We start from the raw sequence: 14,672 nt of genomic DNA on the forward strand, positions 1-14,672 counted from the left end.
TGGCATAAAAACAGACATGTAGATCCATGGAACAGAATGGAGAACCCAGAAATGGACCCTCAACTCTATGGTCAACTAATTTTCGACAAAGCAGGAAAGAATACCCAGTGGAAAAAAGACAGTCTCGGGCACCTGGGTGGCTCAGTGGGTTAAGCCTCTGCCTTTGGCTTGGGTCATGATCTCAGGGTCTGGGATCAAGCCCTGCATTGGGCTCTCTCCTCAGCGGGGAGCCTGCTTCCCTCTCTCTCTGCCTGTCTCTCTGCCTACTTGTGATCTCTCTCTCTCTCTGTCAAATAAATACACAAAGTCTTAAAAAAAAAAAACAGTCTCTTCAACAAATGGTGTTGGGACACTTGGACAGCCACATGTAGAAGAATGAAACTGGACCATTTCCTTACACCACACACAAAATAGACTCAACATGGATGAAAGACCTCAATGTGAGACAGGAATCCATCAAGATCCTTGAGGAGAACACAGGCAGCAACCTCTTCGACCTCAGCCAGAGAAACTTATTCCTAGAAACCTCACCAAAGGCAAGGAAGCCAGGGCAAAAATGAACTATGGGGACTTCACCAAAAGTTTTTGCAGAGCAAAGGAACAGTCAACAAACCAAAAGACAACTGACAGAATGGGAGAAGATATTTGCAAATGACATATCAGATAAAGGGCTAGTATCCAAAATCTATAAAGAAATTATCAAAGTCAACCCCCAAAAACAAATAATCCAATCAAGAAATGGGCAGAAGACATGAACAGACATTTCTGCAAAGAAGACCTCCAGATGGCCAACAGACACATGAAAAAGTGCTCAACGTCACTCGGTATCAGGGAAATCAAATCAAACCACGGTAAGATACCACCTCACACCAGTCAGAATGGCTAAACTTAACCAGTCAGGAAATGACAGATGTTGGAGAGGATGTGGAGAAAGGGGAGCCCTCCTACACTGTTGGTGGGAATGCAAACTGGTGCAGCCACTCTGGAAAACAGTATGCAGGGTCCTCAAAAGTTGAAAATAGGGCTACCCTACGACCCAGGAATCACACTACTGAGTATTTACCCTAAAGATACAAATGTAGTGATCCGAAGGGGCACGTGCACCCCAGTGTTTATAGCAGCAATGTCCACAATAGCCAAACTATGCAAAGAGTCTAGATGTCCATCAATAGGAGGATATGTGGTATATATATATATATATATAGTATACATATATATATATGTATATATATATAATGGAATATTATGCAAGCATTAAAACCCACAAAATCTTGCCGTTTGCCACGATGTAGATGGAACTAGAGGGTATTATGCTAAATGAAATCAGTCAATCAGAGAAAGACAATTATCATATGATCTCACTGATATGAGGAAGGGAGGGAAAGGAGGGAAGGGAGGGATAAATGAAACAAGACAAAACCAGAGAGGGAGACAAACCATAAGAGACTCTTAATCAAGGAAACAAACTGCGGAATGCTGGAGGGTAGGGGGGTGGTAGGGATAGATGGCTGGGTTATGGACATTGGGGAGGGTATGTGCTATGCTGAGTGTTGTGAATTGTGTAAGACGGATGAATCACAGACTTGTACCCCTGAAACAAATAATGCATTATACGTTAATTTAAAAACAAAGAAACAAACAAAAGATAGTGTCAAGCAACTGACATTTATTATCATACAGTTCTGGAGGTCAGAAGTCCAACATAGGTGTTACTGGGCTATAATACAGACATTGGTGGGGTCACATTCGTTTCTGGACGTTCTGGGAATGGATCAATTTTCTTGCCTTCTCCAGTTTCGGGAGTCAGCCCATACTCCTTGACTTGTGGTCTCTTGGTGCTCAGCAGGGAGTCAGCTTGAGGATTCTGCCCTCCCTCTCCCTTTGCCTCCCTCTGTCCCTTTCTCCAGTTGTAAGCACACTCTCTCTCCCTCTCTTTCTCAAATAAATAAATAGAACCTTAAAAAAAAGGAAGCCTCTAACATTGACACCACTGGATACCAGAAGTAGGAAAAAATATGGACTGAAAAAGGGACCTGAAGAAATAATGGCCCCAGAAGCTGAGGGAACCCCAAGCACGATAAGCAATCACAGTGAGACACATGCAAACTTATGGAAACTAAAAACAAGAGAGAGAAAAAAAAACCTTGAAAAACAGCCAGAGAAACAACCCATTGCCTATTAAGGAACACTGATTTAAGTGATGGTAGGTTTTATGCCCGACAGCGAGGAAGCCAGAAGTAAGTGGCAGCTTTTTCAAGCTGACTACAAATCCTGATCTGGCAAAATGATCTTCAGGAGGAAAGGGGAACTAAGGACATATTGTGGTGAAGGGAAAATATGAGAATTTGTTGCCAGCTGACCTACTATTAAAGAATAGCCAAGGGAAAAGATGTCCAATGAATTCATCCTTCTCTGGGGCTTATGTTTGGTGTCATATCTAAAAGCTAACCAAATTTACTTTGTTTTGAAGTCAACTCTACCCCCAACATGGGGCTAGAACTCATGGCCCTGAGATCAAGAGTCACAGGCTCCACCCCCATGCCAGACAGGTGCCCATAACGAAACTTAAAATAATTGAAAGCAGAGTCAGTTCTCTGAAAAGAGGAATCAATCTAGACACCAGTAATAGAAAGACAACAAGAAATCTCCAAAACATTTGGAAAGCAAGTTACATATTTGTAAATAGTCTATGAGTCAAAAAGGACATATCAAGGGAAAGAGAAAACTACAGAGATTTATAAAGGACTTTTTAGTTTTTTATTTGGTAGGGGAATCATTGAGGGAGAGAGAGAAGCAGGCACCCCGGTGAGCAGGGAGCCCAACACAGGCCTTGATCTCAGGACCCTGGGATCATGACCTGAGCTGAAGGCAGATGCTTAACTGACTGAGCCACCCAGGTGTCTCTACAAAATACACAAAATAAAATAAAAACACACACACAAAAATCTCCACCATTTTGGGATGCCATTTATGCTGTACTGAGAGGGGAATTTGTAGTATGAAATGCTTACGTTATAAAAGAGGAAATATCTCAAATCAACAATCAGTGTTCCTACACCAAAAACTAGAAAAATAAGAGCAAAGAGAACCCAACTAAAAGCAGAAGGAAAGAAATAGTAAAGATAAGAGCACCCAGGTGCCCCTCATGTTGGCCACGGTGAGTGGACACAATGGACCTGAGCCCCACGGAAGGGCAGGGCTGCGACTGTAGCATTAGAGTTGGTTCTGTGGGTGGGATGTGGATGGGAAAGAGGAAGATGGGGGTGGCCGTGAGAGCCCTAGCATTTTCTCTTCTTCTGAGGGGTCGCAGGAAGATGCGGGAACCCTCAGATGTTGGATTCTACCCTGGGAGATCTTCAGGCACCTTTTGTCCCTTGGGTGGAATGTTTGCTCTGCTGGGAAGGGCAAGCAGATGGCAAAGGACCCTGAAATCAGACACAGAGCTCAGCCAGGAGCAGCTGGGAGAACAGCCCAGGGTTCTGCTCGGCCCTGCTGCCTGGGGGGCTCAGCTGGGGCTTGGGAAACAGGACCCTGTGCTCAGGGATGCTCCAGGCTGGCTGATGGGTGTGTTTCCAAGGTCATGCACCAAGGATCCGAAGTCGCCCATGAAACATTCCTTCCTTATTGTAGACAAGAGAGGGGCCTGGCCCTCAGGGGCTAGGAGGCTCCCCCCGGAGGCTGGAGTAGACTCCCAGCCTCCCAGAGGCCACCTTCTGGGGAGCAGCAATCAGCCATGCAGGGAGCTGAAATGGATGTGCCAACAAGTAACAGATGGACGTGTGCAAAGGGTTTACGATAGACAGAGCAGAATCGGATAGTCTGTGTAATAGCATTCGGCCTCATTGCATCCTTCTGTAGAACAGAAATGGGCAGCCTCTCCAGCAGTCCCTCCTTGTCTCCTCCCAGCTCAACTCCTGGGAAGAGCTTGGCCGGGACACTGTCCATGGTGCTGATGAAACCCCAGCTATTCCCAGGGATTGGGAGCCTTAATCTAGTTCTGTCCACATTCTTTCCATTCTTAACAAGGAGCATTACTAACAAGAGATGGAGAGGGCTCCAGGGAGTGTGCACTGGCCTCTGTCTCCATCGCTTAGGGCAGTGAGGGTGCTGTAGACACTACTGCAGGAAGTAGCTCCACAGGTAGATGACCAAGTCCAGGCTGCCCCCAGCAGTTGGTAATGAAGGAAGATGATGAACAAGGCCTTGAGGGTGGTGGTAGAAGGCTTGAAGGCTGTGGAACAAGGGACCCTCAGAAATGCTTCTATCCTCAGGTCCAGAATCTGAATCTGTCAATGATAAAGGGGCTTACAGTTAAGAATCATGGGATGCAAGATTCCGGTGGTATATCCGGGTTTGCCAAAATAATCAGAAACGTTCTTTCTTATAAGTGACAGAGGAGGGCAGGGGAGGCAGAGCCAGAGAAGATGTGATGGATGGAAACAGGACACACAGAGACTTCATGTTGCTCTGCTGGCTTTGGAGGTGGAGGAAGGGGCCACAGCCATGGGAAGCAGGTGGCCACCAAAAGCTTGGAAAAGCAAGGGAACACACTCTCCTGGAGCCTCCAGAAGACATATCGAGGTCGCACCTTGATTTTTGCCGCTTTACACCACGAAGCTTGCAACAATTTGACACGGCAGCAAAAGGAAACTAACAAGCGGAGTCACCTTGCCTAATCCCACGAAGTGTGTGTTTGGGATGAAGAGGGTCTTAGAGCTGAATAATGATGTGATACTTTGCGGGTTGTTCTTCATGCCTCTAGTTTCATGACTGACAACAACTCTCGCAATGGCAGACACACTTGTGAATGTGGGTGCAGTACCGTGGCGCTCAGACCACTTTTGATTGTATGAATGTGGGTGCCACGATGCAAACGAACCCACATGGGAAGAACATCCAACATGGGGTCTCAGCGAAGGACCACAATCTGCTGGGCCAGGTGTGTGGAGGAACTATAGGGGAGGCACAGGTGGGAGGATGCCCATGGACCAGGAGGAAGAGACATTTTGTCCCCTCATCATGAGAACCTGGGTGACAGATGAGGAAAGCCCCTTGCCTCTGACCTGGATGCTTATTTGTGGGGAGGAGGCATGTTTCAATCAGATCCAGTTCAGGGAGAAAAGTGGACACTGATGGGAAATATTGGGCTAGAGGTTACGGGCAGTGCCTGGGAGGGCCCTGCTCAGGGCAGGAATTCTGGGTCTTCCCCACTGGGGTTACTTTGACAGCCTGTCTCTAAGTCACCCTGGGGGGTAAGGACATCTTGAAAGCTGGCCTTGGACACAGAGGAGAAACCTTTGGACAGGTGTCAGTGGCCTGGATCCTGGATTTGGGGACAGGCAAGTTTATTGGTGAAGACCACTACTCAGGGCCACCAGGGCTGGTGGAGGAGAACTCAGGACACCAAAAGATAGCGAAGGGGTCCCACGCCAGGATGTGTGCCTGCCATGGCTGTTCCTTCCTAGCTCATCTCGTACGGTCATCAGAGGTCCCATGTTCTCTGCTCCTCACACCCAAGCCACATTGATGAACATGGGGAGTATCTATTGCTTTGGTCCCTGAGTAGTGTGAGGACTGCTGAGTGCTCTTATGATTTGGCCATAGCCCTGGCTCTAGTTAGCATGGTCCCAACAGTCCACACCCCTCAACCCCTCCCTTCTTCTACCCTGGAGGACCAGAGATGAAGGCTTGGTCAAGTCAGAGGTAATGTTTCCCTATGTGACCCAAGAGAGAAGAGACCAAGAGTTTTGGGTGAATTTCTTTTCTCTTTTTTATTTCTTACACTTTATTTATTTTTTCAATGTAAACTCTATACCACATATGGGGCTGAAATTCATGACCCCAAGATAAAGAGTTGCATGCTCAGGGCACCTGGGAGGCTCAGTCAATTAAGCATCTGCCTTCAGCTCAGGACATGGTCCCTGGATCCGGCTCCCTGCTCCGTGGGAGGTCTGTTTCTCCCTTTCCCTTTGCCCTCTTCCTGGCTCCTGTGCGCGCACTCTCTCTCAAGTAAATAAATAAAATCTTAAAAAAAAAAGTTGCATGCTCTACTGACTGAGCCAGCCAGGTGCCCCGGGTGAATTTCTTTAAGAGAAATTACCATGCATAAAAAAAGGACCAAGGAGGGGATGAGTCCTCTTCATCCAGATCATCTAGATCATCTTCAGTGGGTCAGCGGTCAGGACACTTTCCCTGAGAACCCCCACTTCCTGGGAGATGGGGGCCTTTTTCCTGGGTTCAGGGAAGCCTGCAGGAGTCTCCAGAAATCAGGAAGGACCCAACCCTGGGTCGATGTTCCTGAATATCTTCAGGGCCTAGGGCTGGTTCTCTGGCACAGGCTGTGGCTCCTGACCCCCCTAGAGTCCTGGGTCTCAGCGACCCCCAGGCCCTGGGGAAACTAAGAAGCCATTTCTGCTTTGTGGTTGATCTGGCAGTAAGTCTTTGTATCTGGGTGTCGTAATTCCTGTAAAAGAAGAAGAGGCCTCTGAGCCCCTGTCACCTTCATAGAACACATCTGGGTGACTTCAAGTTTCTACATCAACTTGGGCTGCTCGATGAGAGCCTATATCCTCCCAGTATCCCCTGTTCCTCTCTGTTCTGCTGTTCCTGAACCTTAAAGCTCAGCCAGGGGCAGGCTGGGGCAGATCCTCAGCCCCCTTGAGCTTTGGGGGCCAGAACATTCACTCCCCACACTCACCTGGTAGACAGGAATGGCTGTCGTGGGGCCGGGCAGGGAGTCCTAAACAGGAGAGAATGGGTGTTGGTAGACAGAGAGGGAAGGTCACTTCTCTATGGGGGTGACCAGTTCTGTCTCTTGAGCAGCTTTCTCCAAGCCCGCTGACCCACACCCCAGTCCCAGAGCACTACCCACTGCACCCTCTGCCCCATTCCTGTTAGCTCAGGACCTCTGGCTGATGCCCCCAGTGGCCACCCTGCCCCTGGCTGTACTCAGTGTTCCCACTGGCCAGCTCAAGGGAGCAGGGACAACTCAGGACATGGTGGGGGGAGTGATCCTGTCCCTGAAGAGGGTCATGCCTGGCTGGAACAGGGTTTGCCTTGTCCTGGTTAATCTGGGAGAAGCAGGGTCTGCTCCTTGCTGCTAAATTGGTTGGATGCCCTGCCTTGACCCTTCACAGCCTGGACCCCACTGGAAAGAGAGGTGGAGGGGGCAGGCTTACCTGCGATTTGTTGCTGCTGGCTGGAATGTGCCCTGGGAACAGAGACAGGAGTTAGCACCAGGGCTGTGAAGAAGCTTGGGCTCACCCTCCCAGGAGGCGACAAGTCCACAGCTCTCAGACAATAGGGAAGTAGGAGCACCTCCCAGGGAAAGACCCACTGGCCATTTTAGGGCCCAGTGCTGGTAAGGTGTTGCCCTATGATCTAGATTCCACAACCACAGGTGGTTGAGGCCCCCTGGGTTAAAACCCCAGAGAAAGGGTCAGAGGCTCCAGGCGACTGAGTAGCAGGAGAAGACAATGTGGCAGGATCTTGGGGCGCCCAGAACTCCCAGGCGGGAGAGATACTCACGGGGGGTGGATGCTGGGCAGCAGAGCTCTCTGAGATCACACCAGCCATTGGCCCTAGGAAAGATCAGGCTTAAGTGTGAGGGCTGCAGGGTGAGGTCACAGCTTTGGTGTCAGAGCAGGGGACCAGCAGGATCCTGAATCCAGGCAGGGGTTAGAGAACCCCTCTCTCCACCAGTGCTGTTTAGCAGAGGCAGGACCCAGAAGAGAGGATAAGGAAAGGCCTTTGAAGCCCAGAGCGGGAGACCTGCAGCCTGATGGGTGACTAGGAGAAAGTGTCCTGAAAAGGAACGGAGAACCCAGGAAAGGAATCAAAGACGAGGGTCTGACTGAGTGGTACGGTCAAGGCTGCAGCTCCTTGAGCAGGACACTTGGGGAGCCCTGGGCATGCTGGATCCCCAGCATGTGGTGGATGTGCTGAATGTGGCATCCCTGCTGTGGCCACACTCTTGCCCCCACAGGCCCGCCCACTATGTCCATCTGCCTGGAAAAGCAGCATAAAGGACATCCCAGGACTAGCCCTGGGTGAACCCAGGTTCTCTGGTCTCACACATCCGGGGCTGTGGTTCCCGCATCTGCCATTTGGGGGTGACACAACTGGCCTGTCAGGCTCTTCCCCTCTCCATTGTGTGACCCTGACCAGGACCGCCCTCAGACCCTGAGGCTGCAAATCCCCCTCACAGAGCGTGGGGCCTGAAATAAACCACAGGAGGTGCCCTTTGCTGAGCACTTAGTCCTGTCAGCACTGCTGCCGATGTGCCAAGTGAACCAGACAACCCCGAGGGGCTGCTCCCTAACTGTCCCTCATTTATACCCAAGGAAGCTTCCATCCTGCCTGGGAAGCACCCCAGTCAGCAGCTGGCAAGGAAGGAGCCAGATGGAATGGGAAGGAAAATCCAGGGGGCAGTTGGGAGTCTGGAAGAGGCCGTCCAGGATCCTAGGTCAGGACAGAGTCTCCCTCCTGGCTGGGAGCAGCTGTGGGACAGGATCAGTGTGTGGGAAATGTCATCGTACCTTCCAGTCCTTGTGCGGAGCAGGAGACAGCCTAGGGTAGCGGCCAGTGCCAGTCCGACAAGGACCCCGGCTACCAAGCCAGTGATGGAGCCCACAGGGAAGCCTGTGGTGCTTGCTTCATCTGAAGAAGAAGAAAGAGAGGGGAATGAGTCCCAAGTCAAATCTGGGGAAACCAGGAGTGTCCGTGGGGGAAGGGCCTAGTAAAGGAGGAAGAAAGGGCATTGAGATCTGGCTGGTGGGTGTGTGTGTGTGTGTGTGTGTGTGCGTGCGTGTGTGAGTGTGTTGTCACCACAGTGCCCCCATCCCTTCGGCCACTACATTTTCTCTTCCTCACAGTGCAACCCTGGACTTTGTCTCATCTCCACATTTCCCCCCCGCCCCAGGGTGTTCATTTTCCTCTCACGTTATGCCTCTTCCCTGTGTCTTCTGTCATCATTGATTGTCTTAGAGGGAGCCCTTACCTGTCCACTCAACACTGATTAAGGAGAATAACATCAGCAACTGCTTCCGAGGTCTGCTCTGTGCCAGGCACGTGGGAAATATTTATGTTGATCCCATCTGCTGTTTCCCTACCCATGAGCAGCCAGGTGTCACGCCCACTGTGCACAATGAGCAACTCAGTGTGTACAGGGCTTCACTAATGAACAACTGAGTGTTTAAAGTGAGTACTGTAATCAGTAAATCAGTGCAGGTCAGAGAGCGTGAATCTGATCAGACAACACTCATCCCAGTTCCCCGAGACAGTACAGCTGGCAACAAAAATGTTAATAACCAAAGGACAATAGTTGCGAAATTTGACTGAGCCCGGAAACGGAGTATGACCCTGTCTCCGGATTTCATCTCATGAACTCATGATCTCATCCCTGTGATCCAGCTGTTCTTTCCAGTTTTAGAGAAGAGGAAAATGAGGTTCAGGAGGTTGAACGTCTTGCCCCAGTTTCAACAACTGGTAGAAATCAGAACCAAGATGCTAACAAGATTCATCTAATTTGGGGGGGGGGAATTTTATCCACATTGCCCTAGAGGCCCTGAAGGAGGCTCCCACCTCCTGCGGGCCTCCACCCATTTTACACAGCCTGCCATGAAATATACAGGGAGGATGGGAGAGTTTGAGGGTCACTCACAGCTCACATCCAGCCTCACAGGGTCACTTTTCCTGGAAGTGACCAGGTTGGATATCTCACAGTGGTAATTCCCAGCATCTTCCTTCCTGACAGGGTGTATGGTGAGGGTGCTGTTGTCCTGGGACAGCGTCATCCTCTCTGTGAGCTTTAGACTCTGGCCATTGAAGAACCAGTGAATGGAGACCCCAGTGTTATTTGTGGAGCAGGTCAGGACCACAGAGTCCTTGTCTTCTGTGAGTGTGGTGTTGCTGGCATGGAGAATGGGCTGCGCCAAGGAGTCTGTGGGGAAACGCAGGAAGTGGCTTAATGAGAATGGGCCTGGTCCCTGGTCCCTGGCGCCTGGGGCTAAGCTCCTTCCTTTGAGGTACCAGCCAGTCGGAGGGCCCCAGAGAGCTCTGTGAAGGTGCCCCAGAGGATGGCCCTATTGTCTGAAGAAGGATGAGTGTCTGTGTTCAGGTGATGATCTGTAAGGAGAGGGCTGTCCCTCCCCCTTGACACTCAGGTTCCCTCTGGCCCTTAGTCATGTGTGTGCTGTGTACAGACATCACGGAGGTATCAGCACCAGGAACCTCTAGCTCCTGTGGCCAGCAACCTCGGTATCATGAGCAAGAGCTGAGACCAACGACCAAGCAGAGAGCGAGGGGATGAGCAGGATGCAGGGGTGCTGAGGGAATGAACGACCCATCATCTCTTCAGAGAGGTGCCCTGGGTGCAGGATCCTAGGAGATCTGACCACCAGGCTCCCTGCCCTCGTTGGGAGAAACTCCCACACCCTTCCCTCCTTCCTTCCCCAACAAAAGCAACTGAGTTTCCTACATGTGGACCCTCGGCTGTTTTCAGGGGCAGGGTAGGGAGCAGAAGGCCAGTCCTTTCCCTGACACCTGGGTGGGAGGGCCAGGAACACACCAGGAAACAATCAGATCTCAAGTCTAGAACAGGGAGGCTCGGCTCGGGCATCTGAGGGGCGGCCAGCTCGTTCTGACAAAGGGTGTTGGGTTCCAGAGCAAACATGGAGTGAGCCTTGTTTGCTCTCATCGCCCACGCCAGCATCCCTACCTCTGATGGAGGAGAGGACGGGGCTGTGTCTGCACACAGAACCTGGGTCACTCCGATCTGCCACTCCTTACTCTGTGTGACCCTGATTCAGTGACTGTGTCTCCCTGTTTCTTGGTTTCCCCTTAATGCACCAGGAAGAATGATAAATGACCTCTACTTGATAGACCTGTGAATTATCCATTTAATGACCCCAAATATCTGATGTCAATTTGGGCTATAGCAGCTGGCCAATCAAACGGCAGCTGTTACTACTTTGCTCTACAAGAGAAGGTTCCCTGGGCTGGATTCTTGTTGGAGGAGGACAGTCAGGAGCCTCTCTCTGCTCTGTTCCTCCCTGAGGTTGCTGCCCTTCCTCTGGTGTCCCCCAAGTCCCCAAGAGTAGTTGGCTAATGGACTGGGGGCTTTTTAGTTCTGTGCTGTCCATGCTGAGTCTCAGGTGAAGGACCAGGCTTGGCCCCTCCCCAGATGTGGCTCTTGAGACTGAACCCTGGCTGGTGACCAGCTCAGGCAGCCAGAAATAGTTGCTCACATTCAGCTCTGCCCAGGAGCCCCCACCTCATCCTGGCACAGATGCCCCAGGGTCACTACAGTCAGGAGCCCCGAGTAGTGGTCTGGGCTGAGTCTGCTGAAGAACCCAGTGGATCCCCCAGGCTTGGCCCTGACTGGGCCCTGCAGGGTCTTTCTTAGATGATCCCAGAGTCTGGATTCCAGGAAAGGAATTCCAATCTTAGGAAGTTAGTCTCCACTGTGTGTCCTGCACTAAATGTTGGAACCCTGCCCCCACACAGGACATAATGCAGAGGGGGATGGAAGCCCAGTCCCAGCCTGTCATCCTGTGTGTGAAGTAGAATTCACCCCACCCAGCCCCAGAGGTGAGAGGGAATTACTCACCGAATACATGGAGCTGTCCAGTTACTTGTACCCTGTCATAAGTTCTATTTGTGATTTCTAGGGTGTAGACTCCTGTGTCATTCAGGGTGATGTCCTGGAACAGCAGGGATCCATTGGGGTACACTGTCTCTCTGCCGCTGTGTGCAGGTCCTGAGACAGTTTTTTGTGTATCTACTATATATGATACAATACGGCGGTTCTCTGTTGTGGCCCCTTTGAACCAGTCTAGGCGCGCATTATCCCCAGGCAAGTTGTGGACTTGCAGAAGGACGTCCTTCCCTTCGGCAGCACTGAGCGGCACGGACTCCACAGTGACTTGGGCAGTGGTGGGCGGGTTCCAGAGGGTTAAGAGCGAGACTAGGAGGGAAGGGAGCAGATGATCAGTGTCTGGACCTAGGTGTTGGAGGGAAAGCTGGGGCCCTGCAGACGCAGCAGGTCCTCATCCCCCAGCCTCAGGGTGTGTGTGAGTGTGCACGGGTATCTGTCTGTGTGTGTCTCTGCTGGTCAAGGTCAGCAGCATGACCGCACTGCTTCATCTCTGAACTTACTTCCTCTGTTTGGAACAACTTCCTCCCGTGTCTGTCGTTCACTCCCTCACTGCCCTCAGATACCTTTTCACGCTCAGGGGGTCCTCAGGAGAGCCCTGCCCTGACCACCTCCTCTGATGACCCTCTGTCTCCACGACCTGACCTTTCCCTGTTCTGTTCCCTTCATAACGCTTGTCGTACCTGACCTCACATCCTAGACGTCTCTGGGTGTCTGTCTTCCTCCCCACAGAAGTGAGCACGGGGAGGGCACGGACTCGTCTGATCTGTGATGTACCTCAGTGGTGGGGCAGGTGGCAAATACCCAGGGCTGAATGAATGTGTCCCCAGGGCCCTCCAAGTCTGGCGCTTGTGAAGATCTCAGATTGGTGGGAAGGGACAATGATTACGGTCCCTGGTTATTGTTATCATCAGTTTTCCAAATTCAGTCCTCAGTGATGAGTAACTTGGGGAACAGTCCTTGGCTCACCACCTCCAGATCATGGACAGTCCTGTCACTGAGCGGCTCTCCCAGTCCTGCCCTGCTCCTCTGTCCCCTCTCAGAGCCCTGTTTTCCCTGTGAGACCCCAGCCTTCCTTTTCCTCCCATCCTCCCACTCCCTCCCAGGGAACTGTCCCTCTCACCTGCCAGCAGGACGTCCTGCCAGGGGACCTGTCCTCCTCTGGGAGGGCCTGAAGGGGGCTCCATGGTGCCTGCTGTCTGCTCTGTCCCTTCCTCTGTGAGAAGAGCTTCTGCTCCAGAAATGCTCAGGAGAAGCACTGTTGTCCCAAGGTGTTGACTCTGGCTTAAGTGGCCTCTGAAGCAGGAGTGCGGGGGGGTGGGGGGGTGGGGGGGGTGGGGGTGGGGTATCTGTCAGGGCCCCTCCTTTCCCCTCCCCTCCCTTCTCCACCCCTTACCTCCTTCCCCACTCCCTTGTTCCCTTTTTCCCCTTTCAGTTCTGTCTACATTTTGATTCCCTGACAAGGGCTGAGGCCTCTCCCTCTACAGCAGTGATTTCCCACCATATGTGAGAGCGCGCACACCCTCTTGTTTGGACAAGCACAAGCCTGTCGCGTTGGGGTCTGGAGACCCACTGAGCTCAGGGTCAAGGTGCAGGGACAGCGCCCCCACAGCCCTCTCTCCTCCCCTGCCAGGGACCCGTCCTCCTCGGGGAGGGACTGAGGCGGGCTCCATGGTGCCTGCTGCCCGGTCTGTCTCTTCCTCTGTGAGAAGCGCTTCTGCTCTAGAAAAACTCAGGAGGAGCACCGCAGTCCGGACTTGTCAGCTTGACCGCCCTTCCTCCCTGGGCTCTGAGCGGCCCCTGAGCAGAGGAGCACAGGGCGGAGTCACGTGGGCTGGGGGCGGGGTCTCTGTCAGGTCCCCGCCCTTCTTCCCTTCCATCCTCTTCCCCTCCCTCCTGACTTTCTTGGCCCCTACCCCTTTCATCTCTGTCTACATTTCGGTTCCCTGACAAGGTCTGAGGCCTCTCCCTCTTCAGCTGTGATTTCCCAGCATGTGGGAGAGCGCAAATACCCTTATTGGGACAAGCACAAGTTTGTGGCATTGGGGTCCAGAGACCCGCACAGCTTGGTGTTAAGGTACAGGGTCAGTGTCCCCACAGCCCTCTCTCCTCTCCTTGTGGCTTTCCCTTTGGGAGTAGGAGCCTGGGGGCTGCCTCAGGAATTCCTGTCACCGGGATGTCACCCCCACTGTGCGCTGGAATCACCTGTGGGACTTTATCAAGACTGTGAATGCCCAGGGGACACCTAGAAATGCTGCTTCAGCAGATGCCAAGTCAGGCTGAGACCCCATGGTGTGGGGGTGGGACCACCTCTGCCCCTCCTGTGCCCACGGAGGGTCTGCAGAGCCTGTGAAAATGCAGAGTCTGACTCAGCGGGTGTGGAGTGGACCCCAGAGTCTGCCTCTACCAAGCTCCCAGGTGATGCTGACCATCCTGGCCCGGGGAGCGCACTCTGAATAGCAAGACTGAAGGGACCGGGTTCCCCTAGAGGATGGCCCTTCTCCCCACTCCCCTGCTGTGTCCTGGCCTTGAGTCTGTGGGCACCACACACAGAGCCCCAGGGTCTCCAGATCCCGGGGATGATTTCTGTTTGTAGCAGAGAAGGCCAGCTGGGCACCGGCCTTCCCAGTGCTCTCACAGGCTCTGGGGAGGTTGGACTGACTCCTGGCAGCAAGGTCCCAGAGATGACTCTGGGGGTGAGAAAGGGACAGGCCGGGTGACGACAGGTGTAGGACCCACGGTCCATCCCTGGGTGTCCCCAGCCCGGCCTCTGCTTCCGGGGACATAAATCCAGGACCCGGTGTCCCTGGAGCTCCATTCCCAGGTGCGAAGGGGGTTTCCTGCATGTCCTGGGAAGGGAAGAGTTAGGGGGAGGTCAGGCGGCTGCGGCTCCTGGAAATGTTTCGAGGAGACCCTCCCTCTCAGTGTCCACTGGATGAACTGTGGCCTGGAGACAGTCCGTGTGCTCCTGAGCTTCTTGGGCAGTCTGTGTCCTCTGCCTGGGGGACCTTCCTGTGGT

At 52.5% G+C, this 14,672-nt stretch overlaps 1 protein-coding gene across 1 annotated transcript; it reads right to left on the reverse strand.

Annotated features, from left to right (window-relative positions):
• Window positions 1–6,061: 6,061 nt before the first annotated feature.
• On the reverse strand, window positions 6,062–12,965 carry LOC123931190 (carcinoembryonic antigen-related cell adhesion molecule 3-like). The gene is made up of 8 exons (XM_045988053.1): window positions 12,777–12,965; window positions 11,609–11,965; window positions 9,662–9,940; window positions 8,538–8,658; window positions 7,528–7,580; window positions 7,179–7,210; window positions 6,698–6,739; window positions 6,062–6,463 (listed from the first exon to the last, which is right to left on the reverse strand). The coding sequence occupies exons 1-8, from the start codon at window positions 12,838–12,840 to the stop codon at window positions 6,398–6,400; spliced, it is 1,014 nt and encodes a 337-aa protein (XP_045844009.1). The 5' UTR covers window positions 12,841–12,965; the 3' UTR covers window positions 6,062–6,397.
• Window positions 12,966–14,672: the final 1,707 nt, after the last annotated feature.

Source organism: Meles meles, chromosome 19, assembly GCF_922984935.1.
Source record: "Meles meles chromosome 19, mMelMel3.1 paternal haplotype, whole genome shotgun sequence".
Lineage (NCBI taxonomy): Eukaryota > Metazoa > Chordata > Mammalia > Carnivora > Mustelidae > Meles > Meles meles.